Genomic DNA, 27764 nt, shown 5'->3' with positions numbered 1-27764 from the left:
AGTGAGATAACACCAAACTTCAATATGTTTCTGTCAGTGCCATGCTTGCACTAGAGATTATTATAGTGTTAGTAATGAAACACATAAAATTGCAAGATAGAATAGTGATTTGTTATCAGTCAAAAAAAACCTTTGCAAACAACTGGGACCGCGGTTACATAAAATATCAGCATTAGGAGAACATGCTGCACCTCCTGAAGGTAAAACCAGCTATTTACTAAGAACAGAAAAAGAGAAAACCAGTATTTAGGAATAAAACCAATTACAACGCATGCATGATTTTTTTATTTTGTCTTATTTGGCATTCCAGCAAATGTAACAAAAAGGCTTCTCATCAAAATACAAATTATTAAACCCCAGCAAGATAGCTAGCACCATCCTATGGACATCTCCACATGCCATGCAGAGCTAAAATTGGTCCCAGAGCATGAGACCTGGAAGTAGCCATAAAGGGATTCATCCCAGCTCCCAGGAGTCAGTGAAAGCTTCAATATACACTTCACCGACAGTAAGGTACAGCTCATGCTTACTATAATACTGGTTCTGTGCTTCATTGCTGAAACAGGCGCTTTCTTGACAGCAAATATAAATTCCTGTTAGATTTAGAATGTTACACTGATCAACGGCATAAGATACCAAATCACACTGGTCTTGACACAAATCGGAATCTAACTAAAATGGTATCAGCATAGGCCCCAGCAGAGGATGCGATGTTCAGGTTTTTTTAGTTTTGCAAATATGGACGTTCCTATGGCCTGCCAGTGGCACTGTGCACTGCCAAATGGGAAGTCAAGTTTGAAGCTTGAAATCGAAGTTTTGCTTTCCTGCTTGGGAACACGAAAGCAGTAGCTCCTGGTATGTGATCCAGCTACGCAACACCTCAAACCCCACACTCGCTGTCTTCCAACAGCTGCTTGAAGAACCAGGCAAGCTTTGGATGATTCTCAGTTAGCTTACCTAGCCAGAAACAACACTAAAACAAAGGTAAGAGTATGCAAAGTGAACCTTATTTATACAAAGGACAGTCTGAAGATAACAGAAAAGACCTATTCAAAATTAAATTATACCACTGGAAACTGAGCACAAGCCCGCTGGAATTACTCTGTATGTGAGAAGTAGCAGCTCAGCATCGGGATCACACAGTTCACAAACATGTGTTTTCTTCAGACCTTCTCATTAAGGCTATTTTATTTTTAACTAAGTTAGATGGTCAGAGAAGGGGGCGTAAATTTGTCCATTAGCCATTAGGAGGCTAGGAAAAAACATACTTGGGTAGATATAGGAGAACAAGAAAAAAAAAAAAACCAACATTCACAGATTTTGTCAAGAAAAGCCTCATTATATAGTTTAAATTAGGACTCTTCTATCAGATTCAATATTGGTATAAATACTAAAAGAACATGCAACAAAGCATTAGTAGTTCAGCCCACAAAATCAGTTACAAACCAAAGAACACTGAGCAGCACACCATCATTTAAGTGTGGGGAAGAACGTAACATTTCTCTCTTGTCATTTGTGTTTTGCAAGTATATCAGATTTTTGGTTTTTTACTTCCTATTTCAGAGACATGGCATTTCATAACCACGCTTATTCAAACTTTCCATTAACTACATCTGACAATGCGTAATGCTGTTCTCGGCAAAATAAAAATTCTGATTTTCTTTGCAAGTAGGCTCAGTTCAGCAGGATCAAATTTATAACATTAATAAATCACAAAAACCCAAGATAGCATCTCAAAACAGTGTAATATATAAGCCTTAGCTATGTTTTACAAACACATTAATCATGAACAGATTGAACAAGCCCATGGCAAAGCGATCCTTCATCCACATCCATCTGATTTCCTTTCAATGGTTCATGAAATATTCTTAAAGCAATGTTCTACACTATTTTCACCATGCTTTGCCAAAGCTCTTCAGCAGACCCTGGTCTTGAGAAGCCATTTTTCAGGCACTTAGGTGCAAGCAAAACATCAGTCAATGCACGACATGCACCTCTGGTCCCTCCTTTTGCCATCACCACCACTGTAAAAGATTCTGTAGCACTGCTAAATTTTCAAAGGAATGTGAGCTGCAAATCAGATCTGTGTCTACATCAGCACAGGCTGCCCAGGAGTGGAATTCCAGACCAAAGCAGGTGATTATGAGGACCCAGCATTCATACTCCTAATGGTTTGGTGGGTTTTATTTCAAACTGGATCTAATCTGGTCCTATACACCAAACCTGCTTCATTAGGTAGAATGTTGTAGCTCACATCCCAGTTTTGTTTAGTCTGTAAAGAACCCAGTTAATGGATAGATGCTTTGTTGGACCATTTTCTGATGTGAACCAAGAACTAGTGAGAACAATTAGGACAGTCATCTCAAAACCACACTTGTGATGTGGACATGCTCCCAGTCACACTTCACTTAACATTAAATCTTGATGTCAGCCAAGGAAGAACAACCCAGAAGATGGAGACTTCAACAATGGGCAATCTAGTACCCTGTCACCACAAAACAGGCAGAACTGAACCTCTAATAGGGGAAAACTGGCAGTGGTTCTTCATAACTTGACCATATAAACCTGCCCCAAACCCCTGCCCTTCTTTCCGTTTGATCATACACTTCCTTAGACCTAGGCTGAAACCACTTCTTCAATGCCCCAATCCTTACCCTTTCTTACCCAGCCCACAGCCTCAAATGCTCTTCCACAGCAACCTCCTCACTGACTTTGTTCCTTTCCTCCTGTAAGCAGAGTAGATACTTAGGGTGACGTCTCACACAGGCTTCCTACCAACCTGTACAATCATCTAACTCTCATTCTTCCAAACCAAAACTGAGGCTCCAGCAGACGTGCACACATAGCCCTGAAGCACAGCAACGATGCCGAAAGAACAGATGAGGAAGAGGAGTCGTCAGCCTGTGGCACCCTGAAAAGGAAAAAGGTCTCAAGCTATTTGGGTAATAAAAAAAACCTTGCATGAGTTCAACAGTCAGGGAATGGTGTTAGACTTTGGAGAGCATCAGAAGGAAGACATTCAAAAAGAAATCTTACAAAATGTAAGGGAAGAGGGACTCCAGAGTAAAGTTCCCAGTGACAGAATGAAAACAGATCCTGGGAACTACTAAATGCAATGCAGAAACATAAAAAAGTGAGAAAATATATACAGGACAGATGCAGATAACTCATATGGCTACTTTTTCCATTAGAAAAACCTAAAATACTATTATGGTACCCTTTAACAAAGTGCTTCTCACTAACACATCACAAAATCTTCAATTTAATGCTAAATAAACTTATTGCAGAGCTTGGGCTGGATGTGGAATGCAGCCCACCTATTGCTCAGTAGCAGTTAATACACTGTCTAATTTATCTACTTAATGCAAACTAAGTATTAGTGCAATGTACGAAGAAAAGCATAATGTATACATTTAAAAAAACAGTTAAACGCAAAAATAAAATTAACCTAGACCTTCCTTTTATTCATGTATGTTTTCATATTCATTCTCCTTGAAACAATTAAACTACTACTGTATACTTCACCTCCAAACAGATTTGTGTGAAGAAGGAGGAAAGAAAAATATTTATCTGGTTTAGTTGTCTTCTGTTAGCTGAACCTAACCTAAGCCCAACTTTTTGCCTAGCAAAAAAGTCATCCAATGTTTGCTATGGAACTACAAGCAGATACGGATTTTCTTTTCAACAGGCAATTAGGTATTTCTGAAAGCAGGTGGTAGAAACAAACTATTTTGCAGCACCGGCTTTTGCTTTCAGCCAAAACTGTAACAGTAAGTACAGGAAAAGGCTTAAACTAGCTCAATTTAAGGAGAAATACAAGAAAACACAAGAATAGTTTTCACAGCTAAAGATCTGTGCATGGGTTCTAAGACAGCTCTGTAAGAGGAAAGCACAGTAAGATGACCAGGAAACTGAAACACTCACCGCTAAGTTTAAAAGGTAAAACAGAAACAAGCCATTTCTTTTTTCACTGAAAAAAATCATCACAAAACACAAATCAAAAGTCATTGTTACTCAGAATACACACATAAAATCCTTAAGGAAGTGAAGCAGTTTCCCTACAGCATGGAAAAAAACTCAAGGTTAAAAATTTAGGCCAGAAACAGTGAGCTCAGCCCACATCAATCTCTCGTTGATTGAAGAGTTAAGCTTACAGGATCCCACACATTTACGGACAAGACCATGGAAACTGCATTATTCGATGTCCTGCCCAGTAACACAGTCAATCCGGGTACTGTTCCTTTGCAGCACCTAAACACCCTGGTCCCAAAGACAGGATGCATGCTGCTTTCTTCCCCCTCTTGAAACTTCAATACTTTCAGTAGCCAAAGTTTTTGACCCAAACTCTAAGGCAACAAAAAATATTTATGGGGATTTCCCTATTTTGGGAAGACTCCTACCTACTGTCAAAAAGAGAGATCACTCAGTCTCAAGCATCTGTCAAATATAAGCAATCTGCTGTACAATATTTTATTGCTGTTTAAGAAATTTGCTGACATTATCGGTGATACCTAAAGCAAATCAGCTGCTCTGTTCCCACTACCCTTTAAAAAAAAAAAAAAATCTTGCCTACTTTCTCTTATATAGCTTCTCCTTCTAAGTACAACAGGTAGGAAGAAAAAAACCAAAGCTGCTCCACGCTTTAATGTGTCAAAAAATGTAGTCATCTTCAAGACTGTCAACACAACAACTCTAAGGGAACCTCCAGAGCAAAAGAAGTTCTAGGGAGGATTTTTGCTATTCAGTATACTGCATGATCTCCCCTAAGTCAGAAGTAAACCAATGTGCTAACCAGGGTGTCTGTGGGCTTGACAATACAAGCATTGGGACGAGTCCTACATACAGTCCCTTATCAGAAATCAAGGACTCTTTCTACCGTCACTATTCACCAGAAACCAAGGTCTCTTCTACGACACCTGGAACAAAGATATTAAACATAAAATATTGTAACCAGTTGAAACCATATTAGTAAATACAACATAATCCTACAACCATGAGTTTGACTTATTCCCCCTCACCACTTCCTGTCCTCAAGTCTGCCATCTGATGAAATGCAGAGATAACGGCATTCCAACAACAGCTAAAAGAAGCTCATTTTGTGGTGTTTTAGGATCCATCCGAGAGAAAACTATTTTATAGTTCCCTTGAGTAGAAACAGAGGGGCCCCCACATAAACCCAAAACTTTTTGAATTACTAGAAAATAATAACACAATTCTGCAGTCAAATCAAGATTTGTCCAGCTGTTCTTGGATCTATGTGATAATTATCAGCTCGATTCTACAAATCATCAAGGACCACCATTAAAGGTCTTCACACAATACACAGGCGTACTACTGAGCCACAGATGGTCAAAGATTGAAATAATCTATCTTGCATTTAACTTCACCTTAAATGTTTTCCTGGTCTTTAATACAAAACTAAACAAAAAGACAGTGAAAGCCTATCAGGTCTAGTCTGCACCAACATCAGCATCGGTCCTTCTCAAAGCAAAGGCTGCCAAACAACTAAGGTAAATGTAAACACACTTATATGCTTAACATGTATAGCTACAATTCTCTAACACCCTTCCAGCATACAAACCTGAGCCTGTGTTATTTTGAAGTTCATTGAAGTGAACAACCATCCATTATTTTAAGCTAGACCTCTGCTTATAAAACTTTCATTTTCCAAAATCCTGTAACATTCTATTCTTTCCTGAAAGATGACTGTTTTTACTCAGCCCGGCAAAAGATTTGTCCATATATGGACAACCCTGAAGACAACAAATGGCTCTTTTCCCAGTCTATTATCAAGCCAGGAAATTAGACTGCCTGAGGTACTCTGCCTTACTTACTAGGTTCAGAGCTGAGAGGAAACATTCACAAGTTCGTCAATCATCCATTTTCACACAAGGTGAACGGATGCTTTTCCTTTACAGCTTTAGCAGCAATCACCACCACCAATTATATAGAAGATTAAAGTCCTTGCACAGCCCTGTGAGATAACAGAGTGCTAATGACGACAGCTGAAGTTACAGGGCAGACAGCTGTGTCCCCTAGGGCTTGGCAGAGGGGAGGGGAAAAAATAAAAACAAAACGAAACAAGTATAAAAAAAAAAAAAATCACACCAATAAATTCAGCAACACTGAAAGTGGAAAGAGGAAGAAAGCAAAAGCACTTGTCTGTTGGGTTTTTTTTAGTAAAGCCTCAGACATTTCCTTGCCCTTGCTAATATTTAAATCCAGTTCTATACAAACCTAAAGCCTGAAGAACACTATTGGTATGAAACACTTTGCCCTCTGATACTCTAGTGTCTGTAAAGCTCTTTTGCCTTTCCACACTCAATTTGCAGTTGAACTCACTTTCTTTAGTAAGAAAACATATATGCGAGGAATCTATAACTCTGAACAGCTCTGAAAAATAGATTAAGGGTCCAAAGAGGTTAAGACTTCCTAAACAGCCAAGAAATACCATCCTCCTTTCACACTAGAAATCCTGCAAAGAAACCCCTCTCAAAGTCACCTCAGCTGCCTAGAAACCTAATGGCAGGCCAGTCTTTGCTTTTTTAAGCTACAACAACGGAAATTATTAAGGAAGCATTAAAACCTAAGTGCACCACCAAAGGCATCTACCAGAAAACTGGCTGCTATTTCCAATAAAGAATGTGCCTTATTTATATGATAAAAAACCACCACAGCCCCTATATCCTCCTAACATATAGAGAAAAAGAACATATCACAAGAAATATGAACAAAGGTTGGTATTTCAGCTCTTCAGACTGACAGAATTTCTTTCAGCAACTTGAGTAGGTGGGACTGTATCTCCTCAATGGAAAAATATGAACTGGTGTGTCACAATCTATTTTTGTTTTGTTGAGATTTTTTAAATCTTCCTCTTCTGCCAGAAAATTCCTCCTTGCCCCTTCCATTTCTTGATGTCCCAATTGTCTTTCCAGCTCTGTTTATTTTCTGATTGGCAAGGAAACTATGAAATTCTATCTTGTTTCTCTTATATGCTTTCTTAGTCTCTTCCGTTTTCCTCCTGTTAACAGATCCTGCGCACATTCATCTTTCAAAGTACGCTTCACAGTAGACTCAAGCAGCCCTTTATGCTGCTAGTGTTAGTCAAGACAATATATAGCTGTAAGATGGCTACCTAAAGCAGTCACAGAATTGTAAGTGCTAGATATCCATTCCTGAAATTTCTCAAAAAGATTAGGAGTATCTGTAAAGCTACCAATCTCATTCATTTGACAGCTGCTCTTCCTTGGTAAAGCTGTCAACGTGGGGGCAGGCGTTTGGTCTTTCAGAGAAAAGTCTCTTCTGAAATGGAGTTATGATGGGATAAAAACAAACCAAAAAAAGCTTCTTCCTGAAGATACTGCAACTACTAAGAGGCTGTGGTAGGAATCAATTAACAAAACACACGAGAAGTTTTGAAGGAGAAAAGGCCACTGAAAGCTCTCTCACTCTTTCAGCAGATAGCCCTAATAGGGGAAGCAAAGCCATCATCTCATCCCACCAGCAATCCCACCCCTGCATTTTAGGAGAATAGGAAGAGATCAGTTTATGCTGTTAAAAATACTGTTACCAGCACTTGGTAGTACTCTGTTACCTTCCCTAGCTTCCAACAGCTGCCCACCTTCTATGTGAATGATACATGAACAAAGGTATGATACATTAGTAAGGAAAAAAAATATTTACATAAATCTAAATCTAAATCATGCATAACTTAAAACAGCAAGGGAAAGGAGCAGGTGACTAAGTGAAACTACAGCAGCTCTAGCAGTTCATAGTGTAAGAACAGCATTTAAAAGCAGTATTTCCTTTCCTCCTTTTAACCACTGCATCAGTCAGATGAAGGGTTACTTCATCTGCCCAGCACAGTAGTCCACTTCAAAATGCCACAGCAATCAAAAACAACTGCTGTCTACATACAATTACTTGAATGCCAAAAGAAAAGCTGCAGAATGGTAAATTAGTTCACAATCGTATTTTGGACTCGTCTCCCAATCATAACCAACAGCACTGTTTCCTCACCACAGCCTCAGAAGCAGCAGCTACGACTTCTTTTCATAAAGCCTGCTGATTTTCAAAGATGTCACAAGCCCATCTGTTGACTCAAAGAAAGGAAAGTCTCTGTAACTTTTAAAAAAAAGGAGTCAGGAAAATTAAGCTGAATTGAAGTCAAATGTAACAAGTGCGTGAGTATGAACTATTGCTGTGAGCTGAGCTGGAAGGGTAAAGGGTCTTAACTATGCTGTAAACCAGATATTCATTTCCTGAAATACAGCAGCTTCTTGTTTCCACTTTCGAGAGAGAAAACCTTAGTTAATTAAAATGAACTAAAACATACTCAGATGTCATATACACTGTTTTGGGCAGTTCTACCATGCTTTCTTCAATACCTGAAATGAAGTTAATTAAATTAATTATCCCTATCCAAATCATTATCCTGAAAGCTTTTTAGTGCATTTGTTAGAGCGCGTTGATGGTCTGCTTCCACAAGTGTCCCAAAAAAAAAAAAAAAAAAAAAAAATGTTGACAGACTTTAAGCCCTGAACATTGCACAACTGGCTGAAGGGCAAGCAGGGAGTTGCCTCTCTGCAGCATCCGATCAGGAGGAGAACCATCTCAACACTCTAATATTCCAACTGTTACAGGATCAGCATTGTCCTTAAGTCATTTTTAATACTTGCCACAAACACTGGGGGAATAAAAAGTCTGTTTCAAGTCCAAAATGGAACTTATGTCTCTGAAATATACCTCTAGTGTATTTTATGACTGGTGCCTCTTTGTACAACAGCTATTTAATATTAGTTTCATTTTCTTAAAAACTTTCATAAAAATATCACAATCCTTTCGTAAGCAAAACATGAGTCGCCATCCCCACCCCCCCCAAGCTGCAAGCCAGCAGGGAAAAAGGACCTATTTTTTTCTCATGGGGGAGGCGGTGAAGGAAAGGCGTTTTCCATTTTCTGTCAGACATGCACATAAGGAGAAAGCAGCAGCAGAGCTGTGTAGAAGTTTCATTAGAAAAACCCACCACCGCTTGCAATCCCCTCCTTTCCCTTGATTTCCATTTTCTTTGTAAACACAAAATGCAGTTCATGCCCTTGAGCTTGTGCCAACATATGATTTTACAGAAAGGCCATGTGAAAAACTCAGTGACTTCAATGGCAAAAAAAAAAAAAAGATGACAGTTGTTTCAGATGAGATTCCTACGAAGTAGGAACTGAGCACACCAACATCTGAAAAAAGAAAACTTTCACCACAGTTTAATATATCTTACTCATTAGTTCAGACACCTGATAGTGTCCTTTCAAGTTCATTTTCCTGAAATCTGTAGCTAAATCAGTCATTTAATTCATAAATGTTATTAGAGACATATCACCCCACTTAAAAGGAAAAAAGTCTATTTGAAAAAAAAAAAAACCCAACTATCTACCATTCTCATATGTGAATCCAACTCTTGTTTAGAGAGGTTTTATTGGAATTTGAGTTGCAAATACATCTTTGGCCTGGAAAAAATGAACAGCCACAAAATGACCATAAACAGAATAAATATCTTCAAGCTGTTACAAAAACATATTTTGTTTTACCTCACAAAATCCTTTTATCCTACTGTTTTTAGACCACTTGTAGAAGTTTTTTTCAGCAAGATTCATGTACAGTAAAGCATATAAAAACCCAATCATTGAGTCTTCTGCCCTACATCATGCTGAAAGAACAACTGTCTAGTTACCATTCCCTTCCTATCAACACCGCCACAAGTTTCAGCCAGTGTCTTGCAAACTTCCTTGAGATCATGGGCTATAAAACAGCACAAGGAATTACCCATAAGACAAATAATTACCATTATTTTTAATGAGACAGAGCCATCAGAGAACCATTATGCCCAAGAAAAAGGAGAAGCTTTGCAAGTAGTCAGTTTTGCTCCCATACCAGTTACTTGGATGTATAGATAAAGAGTCTTGAAAGTTCTACAGAACAACATAACATCGTGCAGGTCTGGCTAAATTCTGAACATCTCTGTGGCCAAAGGGTCTGCACACAGCAGGGACTTTTTTTGCTTCACTTTTTAATTTTTGTTGGCTATATGCTTTCCTGCCCGCTATACTACCATGACATTAAATACAGCAAAAATCAGCTAAAGTTACTAAGCACCAAACCTGTCCTCTACTCCATTGCTATGATCCCCACCAAAGTTAAGGATAAACAAGAATAACTAAGGGAAGACTCTTTCCTTTGGAGCATTCTTCAAGATTTTCTGGTCACAAATTCATTACACATAATCATTCACTCTACAAACTATCACTAAGGTAAACTTCTGTGTACTGTATTCTAACTGTGATCAAATAAAAACATTTGGACACCCCAAGCATTCAGACCAATCACTTGTATAACATGGAGCTCCTGTTCTCCCATATATTGCCATAACTAACTTTTTCTGAAATTTCCAGAGCAAGACACGGTCAAAAAGGTAGCAAGACAGTCATCGTTTTCCAGAGGCCAAAAAATAATACCCAGAAGTAGTCACTGAACATTTCTGTTTTGAATCTTTGAAACAAATCCACAGCATTTCTACAAGTAATGAAATGCAATGTGTTTCTACTTCAGATTAAATGAGGTTTTAGACAAAATAGTTAAAATAGTGTACAATACAGCAAAGTGATTTGGCTTAAACATACTGTTGCAGCAAACAGGATCAAGGTGGCACTGTTTCAACTCAATGTATTTTAGTTTCCAAGAAGACTGAGAGGAAACAATGTATCTTCATCAGAAAATATATTCCTGACAGGAGTAATACACATTAGATAAATATTTAATCTATTTGAAGAATTTATCTATCAAGTCCATCCAGCTTTATGCATCTAGCTCCTCTTGCTGTACCAATTACATTGATACCCTGTTTTAGCATAGTCTGCAGAGGAATAGACTAGAAGTTTGTTGAAATCAGATTTGACTGCGCCATATTTCAATACATTTTGTAAAAATACTTTTCATGAATAAAAACTTCCAACACTGCTTTGAGGGACTGATGTCAGGCAATCAGATTCACAAAGCATGAACAACCCATCACAACAAAAAGATCAAATGATAGGAGTAAATATCACGGCAGCTGAAATCAGTGACAAATCTCGCACTAAACAGAGCAAAGCTGCGATTTTGTTCTGTTTCCAGGAAACCCAAATGCATTACATCAGTTGAGATGCACTTCCCATCACGACGACTATTGCAGAGACTCTTGGTAAATTACACTTGAGAAGGAAGAAGCTACTGAAAATATCATTGACCTCTCCCCCAAAAGCTATGTATCTCTGCGTTGTGCATAAAACATTAAAAATTTTAGAAATCCAAAGAAATTAGAGCCATCATTAATAGAACCTCAGTGCTACTGAGAGAACTAATAAAGATGCAACAACAACAAAAACTTGGCAAATCTTTAGAAGGTCAAAAGAAACAAGACATGCAATTGTCTTGCTGGCTTTTGAGCTACAAAATTCACCCCTACAAATACATTTTGACCTTATGACTAATTGCAATCAAATTTGACCGAACAATACATGTATCAGATTGAGTTCATGAAAACCAGCAGCTAGGAAGACCACAGGCCGCTAAAAAAAGAACAGAAGTTCTGCCCACCTTATGAGACAGCAGAGGCTCCAGGCAGCGTGAAGGCTAGGCAGAAAGAAATGGGTGGAGGAAGCAAAGAGAGAGAAGAAAAAGCATCAGGGATATCCAGACTTCAGATCTCATGTTCACTGAATTGCTTGGAGTTTAGAGATTATTGTCTTACTTAATTTGAATGGCTCTGTCACAGGTGCGAGTTGAGCAGATTCCCAGTGTTTCAGCAGAAAAACCATGCAAGCAAAGTAGCTGAAAATATTAAGACATATAAAAGAGGAGAGCAGCACTTTGGGTGGTACCCAAATTATGCACTGCTCCAAAAAAAGAAAGCATTATGGCAGTAAGATGACAGTACTTGTATTAGTTTTTTACCGAAATAATTCATAAATACGTAGCTAATTTTTGTTTTCAGAACAGCATTATTACCAAACAAGTGTGGGATAGAAATAAACTGCTAAAAACTACATAAATAAATTCCAAGCCTGAATTCAAAAGGTTCACTGATCTGTGCATCAGCTGATCAGTCGATAAAACTAAAGGACTAAACCTTCACATGCAGATTTTGACAGCCAAACAGTATAAAAGACACCAGTAAGTAAAGGACCGCATATAACCCCCAGAAGTACAAGACAGGAAGTCACTGTTATCCATGCTTCTGCATGTAAATGACAGTGTGCGTGCTGAATAGCAACATAGGAAGGTATCAGTAACCATCATCTAGACTGAAGATACATTACTTCACATTCACTGCATGATTTTAAACATGCTTATCTATTTCTCCTTATTTTCACCCTTTACTGATTGATACTCCTCCAAAAAAACAAGTTATTTTGAAGTTCAAGAGCTCCGATGTAATTTCACAACTATTTCACAACTGATGTAAAGATACACGTTTGAGTTATGAAAACATCTACAAAACCCACCACATTACTGTGATGGCTTAATCTTCACTGTTTAAGCAACAGCACTGACTGCAGAACAATTAGCCACGGCCAGGCCATACCAGTAAATACATAGGAGGAAAAAAACACGTTCTGAAATTCAGAGCAAATCTGTATTAAAAGGTGAAGTAAAACATCTGCAAATCCTAATGCTCAGCATCAATAAAAAAGGCAGAAAATGGTGAGTGCCCAGGAAAACTATGAATTGCAAATACAATCTAAGAGCATCTGAAGGATATCTTCTCTTCTGTCTTCTCTTTCATCTCTCTTCTTCTCCAAGTCTTATTGACACTGGTGAGGTAAACTTGTGGTCTTTATTGTTCTTACCATTTCTCAGCGAGCATAATGCTATTTCCTGAAACAGTGGTTCTTCCCTCAATGAAAATGTATCTTAGAAAAGTGGCAGCAGCAGAAGTAGGTCTAATCAAAACTAATCATTACCTCACTTCATGGTTTTAACACAAGCACATTCAAAACTAGTTTCACTGTTAGCCTTGAGGAGAACGATGCACCATTATGTTTTTCATTCAAAGCTCCTAGATCCCCAGTGTCTGAGAGCTGTTTACAGAAAAAGATAAACACAACAACAAATTAAGTCATGGGAAGCTGCAGCAACATTCTCCTTGGATCATTAAAGCAATGTTGTCTGGCAGAGGGATTCCCAGATTAGAAGCCAGGTCGTGAAGTGTCATCGTGGCTCTGCCATTTTTCTACTTTGTAGCCACACATCAATTTTGAAATGGTTTGCTCAACTGCTTGGAACAACCTCCTGGTTTGGAAGACTTCCAGGTTTGTTGTGAGAACTAGTGTGTGCTCAGCCAGCACTTCAGGGAGTAGGCGATATCATTATTTCAGGTTATCTCCAATCATTGACATACACAAAACTAGCGACTTTTTTGTACTTCTGTCTAATCATGATTGCATTCTTCAGTAATATGCTACTGACAAGAGTCTATCACTGCCCCATAGTACAAAAAAAAATTATTTCATGCCCAGAAAACTTTCATCCAACCACCACCAGTAGAAAAGCCTGTAAGACAACTGGCAATTCCATGCTCTGTGGAAAGTCTTTGCTACAGAAGTAGAAGGATTCAGGGTTTGCTAAAAAAAAAAAAAAAAAAGATACCGAGTAACACTTCTTATCATCATCATGCACATTCTGGGCTTGTAAAGTACCGGGCAAGCAAAAATCCTGTGGTGAAAAACACTCAAAACTTCAAAACAAAAAACACTGAGCATGCAAATAGAGACCTTCATAAAGGTGACATCCAAGATGCCAAAATCTACATTACCTAAATCATTCTATTTCCCCATCTGCAAAGAATACTTCCACCTTAAAAAGAAATGTTTTAAATACGCACCTCCAACTTATTTTCAGAAGTTTATGAGCCCTTTAAGGCATGTATCTTCTCCCTTTTTAATCCTGGTCTATTTTAATTGAGAGCAGCTCCACAATCTAGATCACCATGAGGCCACACAAATGTGCCTGCATACACGTACAGGAAAGAGCAGCCTTAAGGAGGAAGATTTAGGCCATTTCTTTAAACAGGAGGGTTAGTTTATGGGGACTTCAAGGGACCACGAAACTGTGGCACAATTGTACCAAGCACAGCCAAGCTGATCTAAGATGAGCTGCTGATGAAAGGGGTTATCCTGTCATTAGCTCCCAGCAACATGCTGACATGGCTTGTTTTCCCATCAGCACCGGTGATCCTCTGACTCCACAGTGAACTTACTCTGGAAGTCAACCAGCACAAAACTTACCCTACACCAGAGAGAGTCCACAGGCACCTACCATCTCAGCTCCCTGAAACAGCTTGCTTTGGGGTCAGCCATGTTCCAGCGCTAACAGACACAACGGGGACCAAAGCAAGCAGGCGTAGCTATTTATGTCCTCATTGCTCCTAAGGGCCTCTTGCAACCTGCTTCTAGAGGTTACCAGCACACGAGTAAGACCCGAGGTCACTTTTGCAGTTCTTCATCAATCACAGCAGCCTACAGCTCAGTATATCAGCAGACGTTCACCTCTGCATATATCACAGGTTAGGAAGCCAGACAATGAGCTTGAGCCTTTCTGCTACCTCTTCTGAGCTAGTAATGACTTTGAGCAGGGAAGCATAGGTTAGGTATCTCAGCTGCCACTAGTAGACCTGCCAGAGCTCATCTCCAAGAGATCTAAAACCTACCCAAATTATATTAGTTATATAGCCAATATAAAAGTCTTTACACAGACTTTCAAATCAGTTTGACAACTCAGTTTTAAGTTCCAAAGTGAAGTTCAGCACAGGACATTTCTATATTTAAACAAAAATAAGTCTTACCAATTTATGTTTTGGCAAAAGAATTTCAATATTCCAATACTGCTCAATGTAACTGTGTAACTGTTCTTACGTTCTCTTTTCAATTTTGATATATTTGGCGGATTTCAACTTCCTTACCATTCCTCCCTTCAGCTCCATAACCGCCAAAAGAATTGTTGTCAGACAAGAAAAACAAAAACCTCTTTTTACAAGTGCTTGGGAAAAAGTGTTTCTTGGCACAGCAGAATGGCTAGTTGCTTTGATTCAATCACAAGTTGTTAAAACAAGATGTTGCAAAGTGCGAAGAGAATAGTTCAACATATTGAAAAAAAGGTATACAGCTGAATTAACAAAACCAAAAAACGAGCTTTGCAGTCAAATCAGAAGGTAAAAACTGCAACGTCACCTTGTAAACAAGAACCAAGGTTTCTCATGCACAGGTAAGAGGTCACCATTAGCAAAGAAACCAGCCACAGTGATGTTGGCTATACTCACAACATATCCACGGCTAAAGCTATCCAAAACAATTCATGTTAAGAGACAGACAAGGGGCATGTGCTCTACATTTATGCTTTACTAAACTGTTAGAAAAAAAAAAACAGGAACAAGGTGGATAAGGTATTAAATCACAAACAAAGCTTTCAAAAGAAAAAAAAAAAAAAGAAAAAACACACAGGGTAGAACAGTGAAACTTTCAGACTGACCTAGTAAAATAATGGTAAAAGACATGGCCAACTGGCACACACAAGAGATTGTCAAACAACAGTTGGCCGATCAGAGAAGATAACATTAAACTACAAAAAGTGAAGAAAAAAAATTAAAAGGTTATCTGTAAGTTCATTCATAAAGTACATAACATTCACCAGGCACTGTTTACGTTGTTACTAAAAAGAGGGAAAAAAATTATAGTTAAGCAGAAAGCAAGCATTTATGACATTAAAAAGAAAAATAACCCTCACATTTAAAAAACCTGTAATCTTACACTTCAGTGAAAAGATTTTTTCAAAATTTAATGATTTGCTGGGAGATATTTACATATCAAGTCTTTCATCTACCCCAAAAGAAACCTCTCAGAGTTTATAAATAGCTTTCCCTGTAAGGATGAACATTTTCTTCTGCTGTAATCGCATTCCTTTGAGCAATAAAAATGTTAAACTGCTCTTACCATTCCAGTCTTCTTTTCCTCTTTCTGATTTCTGCCCCATTAATACTACTGCCATAGTATTCATACACACTTCATCCTTGTCAACGGACAAACTTTGTGTCTTCTCACTCCCCCATGAACATTCATTCACGCCTTTTAGCCACAGCTTTTTAAGAAGCCTTCCAAAGCAGCAAATTGAGGCAACAAAGACAGACAAGCCAAATAATTGCACTGAGTCAGGCAGCAAGCCACATCCTCCACCAATAGTCCCTTGTTTACTGGATGCATCTTTCATTCCGGACTTTGTAGAACCTGTGGTTCATTCACTAGGAGAACTTGGTCTGTAGAAACAAGGTCTGCTTCTAGTGCCACAAACAGCATAAAGATTCCTCTGCTGGAGTGCATGGATATGTCCCTATACAACCAAATAAAACAGCCCAGAGTCTGCTCTCTAGCCGCAGAGTAAAGGGGTATAACATAGATGTAGTTGGCAAGCCACTCTCCACGACATTAGAGAAATTACGGCAGTCAAATTAAGCCCCTGGTGACTGGAAAAAGGGAAACATTGTATCCAGTTTTAAAAAGCACAGAAAGGGAGACCCTGGAGACTACCCACCTGCCAGCCTCACCTCTGTGCCTGGGAACATCACGGAACAGATCCCCCATGAGCTACGGATGTTGTTTGTCTGGACTTCTGTAAGGCCTTTGACACGGTCCCCTACAACATCCTTCTCTCTAAAATGGAGAGACATGGATTTGATGGGTGGACTGTTCAGTGGATAACAAATTGGTTGGATGGTCACATCCAGAGGGTAGCGGTCAACGGCTCAATGTCCGGGTGGAGATCAGTGCCGACTGGCATCCCTCATGGGTCCCTACTGGGACCAGTGCTGTTTAATATCTTCATCAATGACACTGATGGTGGGATCGAGCGCACCCTCAGCAAGTTCGCAGATAACACTAAGCAGAGTGGTGTGGTTGATACAGCTGAGGAAAGGGAGGTCATCCAGAGGGACCTGGACAAGCTCGAGAAGTGGGCCCATGTGAACCTCATGAGGTTCAACAAGGCCAAGTGCAAGGTCCTACACCTGGGTCAGGGCAACCCCAAGCACAAATACAGGCTGGGGGATGAGTGGATCGAGAGCAGTCCTGCCGAGAAGGACTTAGGGGTGCTGGTGGATGAAAAGCTGGACACGATCCAGCAATGTGTCCTCACAGCCCAGAGGCCAACTGTATCCTGGGCTGCATCAAAAGAAGTGTAGCCAGCAGATCAGGGAGGTGATTCTGCCCTCCAGTCTGCTCTCACGAGACCCCACCTGGACTGCTGTGTTCAGCTCTGAAGTCCTTAGAACAAGACATACACGGACATCTGGTATCGAGTCCAGAGAAGGGCCACAAAAATGACCAGGGGGCTGGAACACCTTTCCTACGAGGACAGGCTGAGAGAGTTGGGGTTGTTCAGCCTGGAGAAGAGAAGGCTCTGGGGAGACCTTACTGCAGCCTTTCAGTACTTAAAGGGGGCCTATAAGAAAAATGGGAGCAATCTTTTTAATAGGGCCTATTGCAACAGGACAAGGGGTAACCGTTTTAAACTAAAAGAGGGTAAATTTAGAGTAGATATAAGGAAGATATTTTTATGACGCGGGTGGTGAAACACTGGCACAGGCTGCCCAGAGAGGTGGTAGAAGCCCCATCCCTGGAAACATTCAAGGTCAGGTTGGACGGGGCTCTGAGCAACCTCATGTAGCTGAAGGTGTCCCTGCTCACTGCAGTGGGGTTGGACTAGATGGCCTTTAAATGTCCCTTCCAACCCAAACCATTCTATGATAGCTTATGCCCGCAAAGCAAAACTCTTCTCATTACACAAGGTCAGAAGAGACAAGTAACATTCCTAACGCCTTTTGGGAACAGTCCCCCCTTGCTTTCTCCCAGCACACATACAGGCGGTAGGGCATTGGTCTAAATGGGACCAAGGAGCACATTAAAAATTAAGCAGAACGGACAGGGCTAGAGCTCAAGACCACATCCTCTCTGTGCTTAGTTCAAAAGTATAAGCACTGTGTATAGCTCCAATGAAAGTCCAAAAAGGTTTGAAAGAAACAGGCAACCTACAAGCACATCCCTACCCACAAACAGCCTACGGAAGTTCCTACAACACACCAGATGATCCTGTTCTGTCCACCACCACAAGAAGCCAGAAGTTTTAAGGGGAACATACTGTTCTATAAACATTGCAGACTGCAGGCCACCCATACTCTCTTATCTCTTGAAAGAACTTCTCAAAAGGACACCCCTCATCCCAAGACCCTCTTGCATTCCTAATCATGAACTGAAGACCACAGAACTACATTTAAGATTCAAGATTCATGAAAAAGCTGCTTCTTAAGCGTAGCTGTCCCAGGAGTCTTTACTGGTGAAAACGGAAGTCTGAAGAAACAGGAACAGTGAGACACATCCACACAAAAGCTCACAGATTTGCCCACAAGCATGACACACGGGAGCCTGGCATGATGAAACCTGAGCATATTGGCTAAAGCAGTGCCTGTTTTGAGAACAGATGAGTTCAGTTTCCTGTTACATCAAACACTAACTTTCATCAGTGCTACGTTTGCTTAAAAAAAGGCAAGAAAAAAAAAAATCTCTAATGACATCACACTTAGGGCTGGGCAGACAGTGGCAGATTAGGAAATACAATGAGTCACTGCAAATACAGAACACATAGCAAGAGTTTTCAAACTGCCATGCAAAATTTAGTCTTGCCAAAAGTAATACAGCCGAAGTAAACTACACCAGAAGAAGAGTAAGAGTGGCATAGTGCATTCACATAACCAAAGCAGCTGCAGAAAATAGGAACACTGTAAAAAGGACAGAGTAAGACACAGGCCCGCTGCAGGAAGAAACAAAATCACCACAATTCAGCAATCAAGAAGGAAACATCAGCTAAAATAAGCTGATGGGTGGACAAGGAGGAAATAATATTAAGCCAAAAACACAGATACAACTGAACGAAAGAGAAATCCATGCAGAGAAAGCACAGCCGACAGAGCTATGTTCCAAGAAAAAAAAAAAAATCACTTTAGAGAAGTTGCCAAGGTATCTGTATATGCATGAAAGAAAAACAAAACATAAACAAAATAAAACAGCGTAAGTAAAAGAATAAGTTATCATAAACTTAACTGTTTTGTGTTAGGGGAAAAAAATCATTAGTGAAATACTAAGGCACATAACTTCTTTTTTTCCTTCTTTTTAGAGTAAGTCAAAGACCATTAGAAGAAAGGGTAGTAGCTTTACCCAGTTTGGAAGTAAATAAAGTAAGACACTATGGAAGAAACACAACAGAGAAACAAGAACTAGGCAATGAAGAAAACTACAAAAGAATAAACAGGATGCACAGTTAGCCACCATAATTCAGGCTAAGCATCTTATTCTCTGACCCAGCAGAACACCCCAATGCTGCAGAAAATCTACTAAAATATCTAGGGCAAAGAAAGTGGCATCTTTCCTGCCAATTAGGAAATTTCCCCACAGGGTGAAGCAAAGTAAATAGTATTATTAGGGTGAACATGGCAGTGCTTGTCAGCAGCTAGAAATACCTGCTATTTTGGGTACATATGGATCAGAAGGAGTAGAGATGCGAGGTTTCTGTACAAAGTTGTTAAAAGTTTGGATGCAAAAGTTTTCTTTCCTTTAGGAACTATTTGTGGCTTGACATTAGGGGATTTCTCTTTGATGCAAGTGAAAGGATAAGAGGAAGGAAGAATGCTGGAATTATTAACAGCTGAATAAACTTTGTTAAGGGATGTACAGCTCAGCTGCACAGGAGTTGGTTGGTAATGCAGAAACAAGGAATCAGATCAATAACTGCTAATGAAAGCATTAAATCTTCACAGTTTCCAGATGGAAAGTGGATTAACTGGTCTCAGATCCTGACAATTGCTTCTTTGGGTCCAAACATCAAAGAGGGTGAGATTACTACTGATGCTTCTATGTGGAGGTTTTTTTATTATTATTTCAATTAGAAAGCACTAGAATGAGTATGAGTTCTCTAAAGGGAGTGAGTAACATCCAAAAGCCTTCTCTTTTGGTATTCTTGAGAGAGAACTACTTTGGAAAACCTTCCAGAGATAGAGACACCCCAATTCTAGTCCTACTGAGCCATACGATTTGCCATCTCTTAACAATGTGATGTTTTATTTTTAACAGTCTCACTCACCCAGACTAAAATTCGCTATCAGTGTATTTTTCAGAAGAATACGAAGTTTGGAAACACAGTATTTTCTTCTTCTTAATGCCACCTACGCCAAGGTGCTTAGGAGCTGGGAATTAAGAAAGCTTCCTGTGGCGATAAATCACTAAGAAGAAGATATATATAAAAAGAACTCCGAAATAAAGGAGTTCCTTGTAAATATGTAAATGATATACTTTTTTGAACTAATTCATACTCTTGCCAAGGTTTGTTTTTTTTCCCTAAGAACATAATTAGCATACATCTAAGTTGAAATAAAGCATTCTTAGTGCACATCAACAGTAAAGATGAATTAATCAATTTACCATAAAAATTTAGAACTCGTTAACCAGATTGTCCTTCTCCCCTGCAAAAACAAACACACCATGAGCATTTTGGAATGTTCATTTGTTAATATTAGGTCACGATTACGAGTCTGTTACCTGCCTTTTGAACTGTCTCATTCGAGTGTGCAACACATCAATATATTGTCTCGCACAGCAGAAGCCAAAGTCTTCCTCAAACATCAGCCAGGCCGGTTCCTCCCACACTAATTATGACAGCTTGACAAGAAGCGATGATGAAATCACAGAAATACACCTCTTTCTCACAAGGTTTTTTTAAAAGGGGACAATGGGGGTGGGGGAAGCCCACCTCCCGGGTTGAAAATTCTGTTTCCTCACCTTGAAGCAAATTAGAAACTAAAAATAGCATCATGTAATAGAAGACATCGAAGCTGAGGCTTGATTCAACAAGGTTGCCACGTTCAACCACATCAACTTGTCACATCCCTTAAGACAAGCGAGGCTGAGCTGTGAGAGCCTTCAGATGGCAAAGGAACGAAGTACTGCAAGGAGCTGTCAATCAGTAGGTGGCACTCTTCAAACTCCGACAGTGGGAAGCCAAGTACCAGCACAAGTAAGGACAAAGCCTGGATCTTTAGGGAAAGCATCAACAAGAAATAATGAACGATTTTAACCCTAACTGACACCCACGGGAAATTCAATGGCTTCATCTCAGTCGTACGTACAGCAATCCTTGTACGTAATCTCTGAAGATCCTAAGAATTATAATTTTGGAGTTCAATATATATTTTGGACAAACACTAGTACACTAAAGCTAGCATCTTAAGAAATTATCCATTACCTCTGCAGAATACTTTGTAGCTAATTATGTAATGTAAGTCAAACTCGTGAATGTTTTGAGGTTTTTTTCAACATAACAAAACATAGCGTAATTGTTTAGGTTTTGCCACAGCTGTTCTTCAAAGCTGGGCAGTAAATCTGTTACAACAAATGGAATAGATAACTAAATCTTTTGGAACAATATATGAATTGTTATTTCTCTGATATATACTGGTGAAGTAATATCTACTGATATTATTTGGTGGCCCACACACCAAAAGATTCAATTGTTTTTAGAGTTCAAATTGATACAAGGTACAACAAAAATGAAAACATTGCTCCATAAAACAGATGTCAGATTTTCCATTCCTGCAAACAGGGTTTCTTTATTTCATGATTATAGACTTTTTTTAAATACAGATTGAAATCAATACACGTTACTGCTCATTTGATAAAACAGTAAAGGAAGAGCAGATTTACTAAAAAAGTTTGAGTACAGGTACTTGTAATTGAAACAGCCAGCAGAGGGAGTATAAAAACAAAATAAAAAAACCCAAACAGCCCTTTTTCTATTTTTTTTTTTTACTTATGATCTTAGCTTTCTTTTAGAACATAATAGTGCCAAAAGTGCAAAAACTGTAATATTGTAAAAAACACTGAAAATTAAAGTATTAAACACAATGACTTGAAACTAAAATACTTTTAAAAGTAGCATTCAAAAAATTAGCTCGTTAGCCCCACCAAACTGAAATACAATTTTAATCACAAAGGTTAACATTGACCAACAAGCCGCATAAGCCTTTTCCAAGTTACAAATACATACACACACGCAGACTCTCATTCTTATTTTCCAAATCTAAAACTAAGTTCATGATTTGAGAATACTGAGAGACTGTTAGGTGTAATCTATTTGTATTAGAATACAGCACACAAGCAAACAAAAGGTACTGTTGTACTGATCTGTAGAACAGAAGACTTAAAAGCAAGAGAGCCAAGTATATGCCCTAGATCATTAGTGGAAATGAGCGTTTACTGACTGTTTCGAAATCGAGTCACTAAGTCATGTATATGCTGAAATAAAACATTACCTTTACACTGTCAGGTCTTTGCGCCACGTCCAGCTGATGAGTATAGATTAAATGCGAGCAAAAGGAAAGAGGACACAAACAGGGTGACTGAGCCGCCAGCCTTGTGTTAGAATCTTAACTGCGCTGCCATCCTCCTCGCACAAGTGACAAAAAGAAACCGTCTCCCAACTCACCTACACTATCCCACCGCGCCCAGTCACACCTTCCACAGCCCGTTTTACACGAGGAGCAAGCTCAGAGTTAACAGCGCAAGCTCAGAGTTAACAGCGAAGGCACTACCTCCTTCCTCAAGGCCTATGAGCACTAGGTACCCCCCAGCCATCCTGCGAACATGGGCAGCAGAGCTGAGGAGTCAAAGGGACAGCGGATTAGTTATCTCAAATGTAACCTGCATGCTTTACAGACAGCCCTTTGTAAAAATACCTGACTCCAGACAAAGGAGCCCTCCTTCCCTGTTAACTGCTTGTGCCCACATGGTTTCCATTCCCCTTCCATGCCATTCCCTGCTGTCTGCCCCACGTATTGGTGCGTTACAGCTCTGAATAGAACGGCAGTGCTTCAGATCAGCACACTTCGTGTTCCTGTACATTAATGCAAAATGTGGTATTATGAAACACCAGGCCTGATGGGAGCCACTGAATGACATCACTTATCATCCTAACTACACACTGCTTTAGTGACAATTTTGCTTTCGATCCGTGCAGAGCTAGAATCCCTGGGGGGAAAAACAGAGACCATTCCCATTTTCCACCTCAGCATCTAAATTTTCAGGATGATTTAACTGTAAAATCAAACCCTGTCCACCTTTACACATGGAATCCATTGCTGAAGATCAACATTTGGCTTACAAAACCCTGACTGCAAGTAACGAATACACAGACCAGCAGGGAAAAAAAAAAAAAAAAGTCAAGCCAAGATTAACTTTCCCCATTAGCACAAGTAACAGGAATACGTTTAACTTAAACCTTAATTGATATTTTCTTCCACAACTACAGATCTTACTACATCTACTCTTTCTTAAGAGTAATATTCAATCTGAAAGTCTTACCATCCAGCAGCACATGAAGGTGGTGGGTAAACTTGTTGCATCACAAAAAAGGCCCGATGAAAAGTAACTATCTATAAAATATCAATATATTGACAATACTCCGACAAGCAGAATACTGTAAAATACTCATACATCTGAGCAGACTCACGGGACACAGACAAAATATGCTACATATGTGCAGCTTGAGAGACTTTTAGTGTAGAAGGAACATGGGATGCTCCCTTCAAGGTAAGACATTTCACAAAAACCTGGAACACCTAGCAGCTTGCAGTTTACTAAATATGGTAGAACTCCATTGGAGAATTGATCCAGGAGGTTAGGTACGACACATTTCTCAAAACACTACATTATGCACCAAGTTACAGATTTTAAACGGTCAAGAACAACAACACACACCACACAAAGTTCACATAAGCTTTTGCAGTCCAGATTGCTTTCTTAGGAATCTTGAGAATAAAATAGCCAGATATGGCACAAACTCAATATTGCAGAACCTGAAATTTTAATAGTATCAAGAACACTATAACAAAATCCTGACTGGAGAGCATTCAAGTCGAAAGAGCTCAGAGAAGAAAGAAGAATACATCTCTAGCGATTTCATTGTTTTCCAGTCTTGAGGATTCTGTTAAGCCACTTTTAAATCTCCCTTCCAAAAGAGCTCATCTCAGTTCTCTTCCCTACACAACTCCCCAGTTTCCCTGTAAAGATATTTATTCTTTTTTGTCTTTAAAGTCAAATAGTGTACGTATGTATGATTTAGACCCTAAAACACAATTCAGGAAGCAAAAGCTATGAGATGCAGCACATTATCTTCATTATTCTACATGACCTCATCTGCTTCAAAACAATAATAGCCTTCCGGCTGCACTGTAACCAGGACTGCACACAGCACTCCAAACAGTTGGACAAGTGCTCTTTGCAGTAGCTACACTGGAACTGAATAGTATCTTGTTTGACCTCCCTCCACTCCATTTTTCAGCCCGGTTTCCTAAGGAAATCAGACTTATGCAACGGCTCAGGGAGGGAGGGAAGTGTACACATATATATACACACACATCTACGTAGAAGTCTGTCCATCTGTCTGACCTCACTAATATCTTTTGAGCCCATTGGCCAGTTTCATTCACGTTCAAAAGAGATACCACACATTTAGGTTCTTGAAAGTTTCATGAGAGCAGGCTGCAGAGCACGAGAAAGTGTCTCCAGCAGAGAGAGAGGCTGCACATTGTCTCAGACGTCAGTAAACTCACAGGGGAAAGAACCGTTCTGCTCCTTTCCTGTCTGCGGGAAAATCTTCAGAGATCACCATCAGTCAAAGACAAACAGGTTTCTTGGTTCATAAAATTGCTTAAGTTGAATTCACCGCTGCTCTTAAAAACGGAGTTTTGAACAGAGCTAATGTTTTTCATGTCATGTTTTTCTTGGTCTAGCATAGGAGAGAACTGCCCTACATGACACGCATTCCCTGGCTTGGTCCCTTGCTCCCAAGACCACTTATTTTAAGACATCAGAGTTGTACCATATGCATTCTACCCTTCTAAAACACAGAAAATAAAAACTGGAAGAGCTTCAAGCCTCAAAGCTAAACAAGGATGTGGCTCTGTAACATCATCAACTATTGAATAAAGTTTCGAAAAGACAATGCAGCAAATATATAGTCATCTTTATTCACCTCTACCGTAGAGCAGAACAAGTACTACCATGCTTGCAGGTTACTGTGCTAAAGACAGCTGTAAAGCCGTAAGACAAATAATGAGGTTTCGGCTGACATAGTTCACACATGTATGTGTTTTGTGGGGATGTGAGAAGAACTATGTACTCTTCACCTATATCCAAAAAGCCACCTAATGAAATTATGCTAACAGATTAAAATACAAATTTAGGAACGCTTTAAGGCATAAACCTATGATTTAAGCAATTGTCTCAAAAAGAAGAAAACTCAGAACAAAAGAACGAATAATCGCAGCTGACTTAAGTCACCCTAAGCAGCAAAACATCAGGAGAGCTAAGAAAAAAAAAAGTTTCCTAGTAAAAAAACCAAGATCCCCACAGACGCGCCGCTCGGAGATTCATCGATCCCATGCCCAAACTGAACCCCGCACACCTCCCGGCGGGGCGCTGGAGCTGTGTGCTGGCGGGAGGGCGCGGGCACCCCAACCCCGGCCGGCTTCAGCCCGAAGTCCCGGCCGCTCCGGGGACGCCCCAGCCCCGGGGCGCTGTACCCGCCAAACGGCGCGGGGAGAGGAAGGCGGCAGCGGCGGGCTCGGGGCGAGACACCCGGGGGGGGGGGAGCCGGGGCGCCTCCCTGTGAACGGGGAAACCCTCTCCCCCCAGCCCCCCCACAGCCCGGCCCAGCGCTCAGGCCGGCCGGCGTCCCCGCCATCACCGTGCTGCCCCGTCCGGACCGGGGCGGGGGGCACCCGCCGAGCCCGCACCCAGCGGCCGCCCCCCCCCCGCGCTGGGCTCGGTGGGAGCCGCCGAAGGTTCTGCGCGCAGCGGCTCGGTGCGGAGCGCCCTTCGCGGAGCCATTGCTGCCCCCTTTATTCCGCCCTCCCCCAGTACGGCGCCAGCCCCCCCCCCCCAGCAAGGAGCACATGTTTCCTCCCCGGCTTCTCTCCCGCCTTGCGGCGAGCCGCGGCCAGAGGAGGGAGGCAGCCGGCACCGGAGCGCCGACGCGGAATGTGCACGCGTGCGGCGGCCCGGGCGGGGACGTAGAAAGCAGCGAGGCACCTCGCCCTTTTCGGTCCGCCGCCGCCGCTTCTCTGTCAGCTGCCGATACCGTAAGGCTTCCTTACTGCTGCTCCAAGTAAGTAGGGGGGAAAGTCTCCATTCCCCCACGTATCATTCCTATGCAAATGCAGCATGCACCGAGTAAAAGGCGGACACGGATATACGTGGAATTGTCTGATCCCGAAACGATGCCGAAACCCCCCAAGGCGTGAACAGCCAGCTCCCACAAAGAGCACTCGGTTACACTGAGCATCCCCTTTGTCCGTGCATCCTCAATACACACCCGGCCGCTCCTCCATGCGTCCACGCACGCCCCGCGTACGCGGCCCCTTTGTGTCTTCGCCTTCCCCCCAGCCACAAAGAAATGCCCTTTCCTCAAGGCACGCACCCAGCCTCGGACGCAGACCCTTGCCTCCCCCCCAGACCCGCCGCCGGGCACGGCGCTCCAGTACCTACTTGTGTTCAAGAAACAGTCCGTAAACCTCCTAAAGCAGCTTGCAGAATTAGATCCATCTTCCATGTCTGGCCCTAGGAGCAGGGGAGACGAGAAGGAGAAGAAGGCGCCTCTCTGCCGCTGCTGCCGCCTAGGAGTCCTGCTCCCGCCGGGGCCGTCGCCTCCTCGGATCCCGTCGCCGCGGGCTGCTGCTGCTGCTGCTGCAGCACCGAGGGAATTGCAGGACCACGGGCGAGAGGCGGCTGGGGAGAGGAGGAGCCGGGAGTGGTGCTGCCGGGGGCCGGCGGCTGCGGAACGGAGCAGCAAGCCCTGGATGGAGGAAGAACAGAAGAGTCTCCTCCTGCCGCTGCTGCCTGGATGGGCGATCAAGTGAGCTGCTGCTGCTGCTGCTCCACCAACATCTCTTCCTCCTCCTCCTCCTCCTGCCGCTCTCGCTGCCTCTCCTCCTCCTTCCCTCCCTTGGAGGCTCGTGAGGTTAAAGGAAGACGAGGAGGGGAAACGAGGAGGCGGCGGCAAGAAGTAAAAAGAAGATGGAGAAGCGGAGGAAAAGGAGGGGATTGGAGCGAGGAAAGGAGCCGCTGCCGCTCTGGGGACGATGCTGACGGAGGCGGCGGAGGAGGCTGTCCCTGCAGCGCGGCTCCTGCTGCTGCTGGTGGTGGTTAGGAGGAGAGAGAGGGAGCTGCAGGCAGCCGAGCCGCCTCCCGGAGTGGGGGGAGGAGGAGGAGACCCGCCGCTGCCACCACCTCTGCCGCTCTGGCCATGGGAGTGGAGCGGGCGGCTGCCGGAGCCGGGCTTTTCCCCGGGTGCCGCAGGCAGGGGGGCCGAGGGGCGGGATAAGATCCGCTTCTCCGGGTTGGACATGCTTCCGCTCTTCCCTCCCTTTCGCGGCAGTTTAAGGCAGGACGTCTAGGAGAGATACCGGAGTAAAGCGAATGGGGAAGCCGAAAAAAGGACGGCGCCAAGCAAGGGGCAACCGCGGTTCGGTCCTTCCTCCCCCCCAGCAACCCCCGGGCAGTATTTCCTCCGCACCCCGGCTTCCCGACCTCATAAAATCCTCACATTTCCGTTCCCCCTTTAGGCCGGGGGGGACAGGGCTCTAC

At 41.7% G+C, this 27764-nt stretch overlaps 1 protein-coding gene across 1 annotated transcript in view; it reads right to left on the bottom strand.

The window, feature by feature from the left end:
* Window positions 1–27525, bottom strand: part of PDE10A (phosphodiesterase 10A) — a 193279-nt gene extending 165754 nt beyond the window's left edge. Inside the window, exon 1 of the mRNA XM_086461062.1 lies at window positions 26667–27525. Within this exon, the coding sequence (XP_086317188.1) occupies window positions 26667–27525 (859 nt within the window). The remainder of the gene's footprint in view (window positions 1–26666) is intronic.
* Window positions 27526–27764: the final 239 nt, after the last annotated feature.

Source organism: Leptosomus discolor, chromosome 2 (genome assembly GCF_034619465.1).
Source record: "Leptosomus discolor isolate bLepDis1 chromosome 2, bLepDis1.hap2, whole genome shotgun sequence".
Lineage (NCBI taxonomy): Eukaryota > Metazoa > Chordata > Aves > Leptosomiformes > Leptosomidae > Leptosomus > Leptosomus discolor.
The sequence above is the reverse complement of the archived record's forward strand: the minus strand, read 5'-3'. Positions and strand labels throughout refer to the sequence as shown.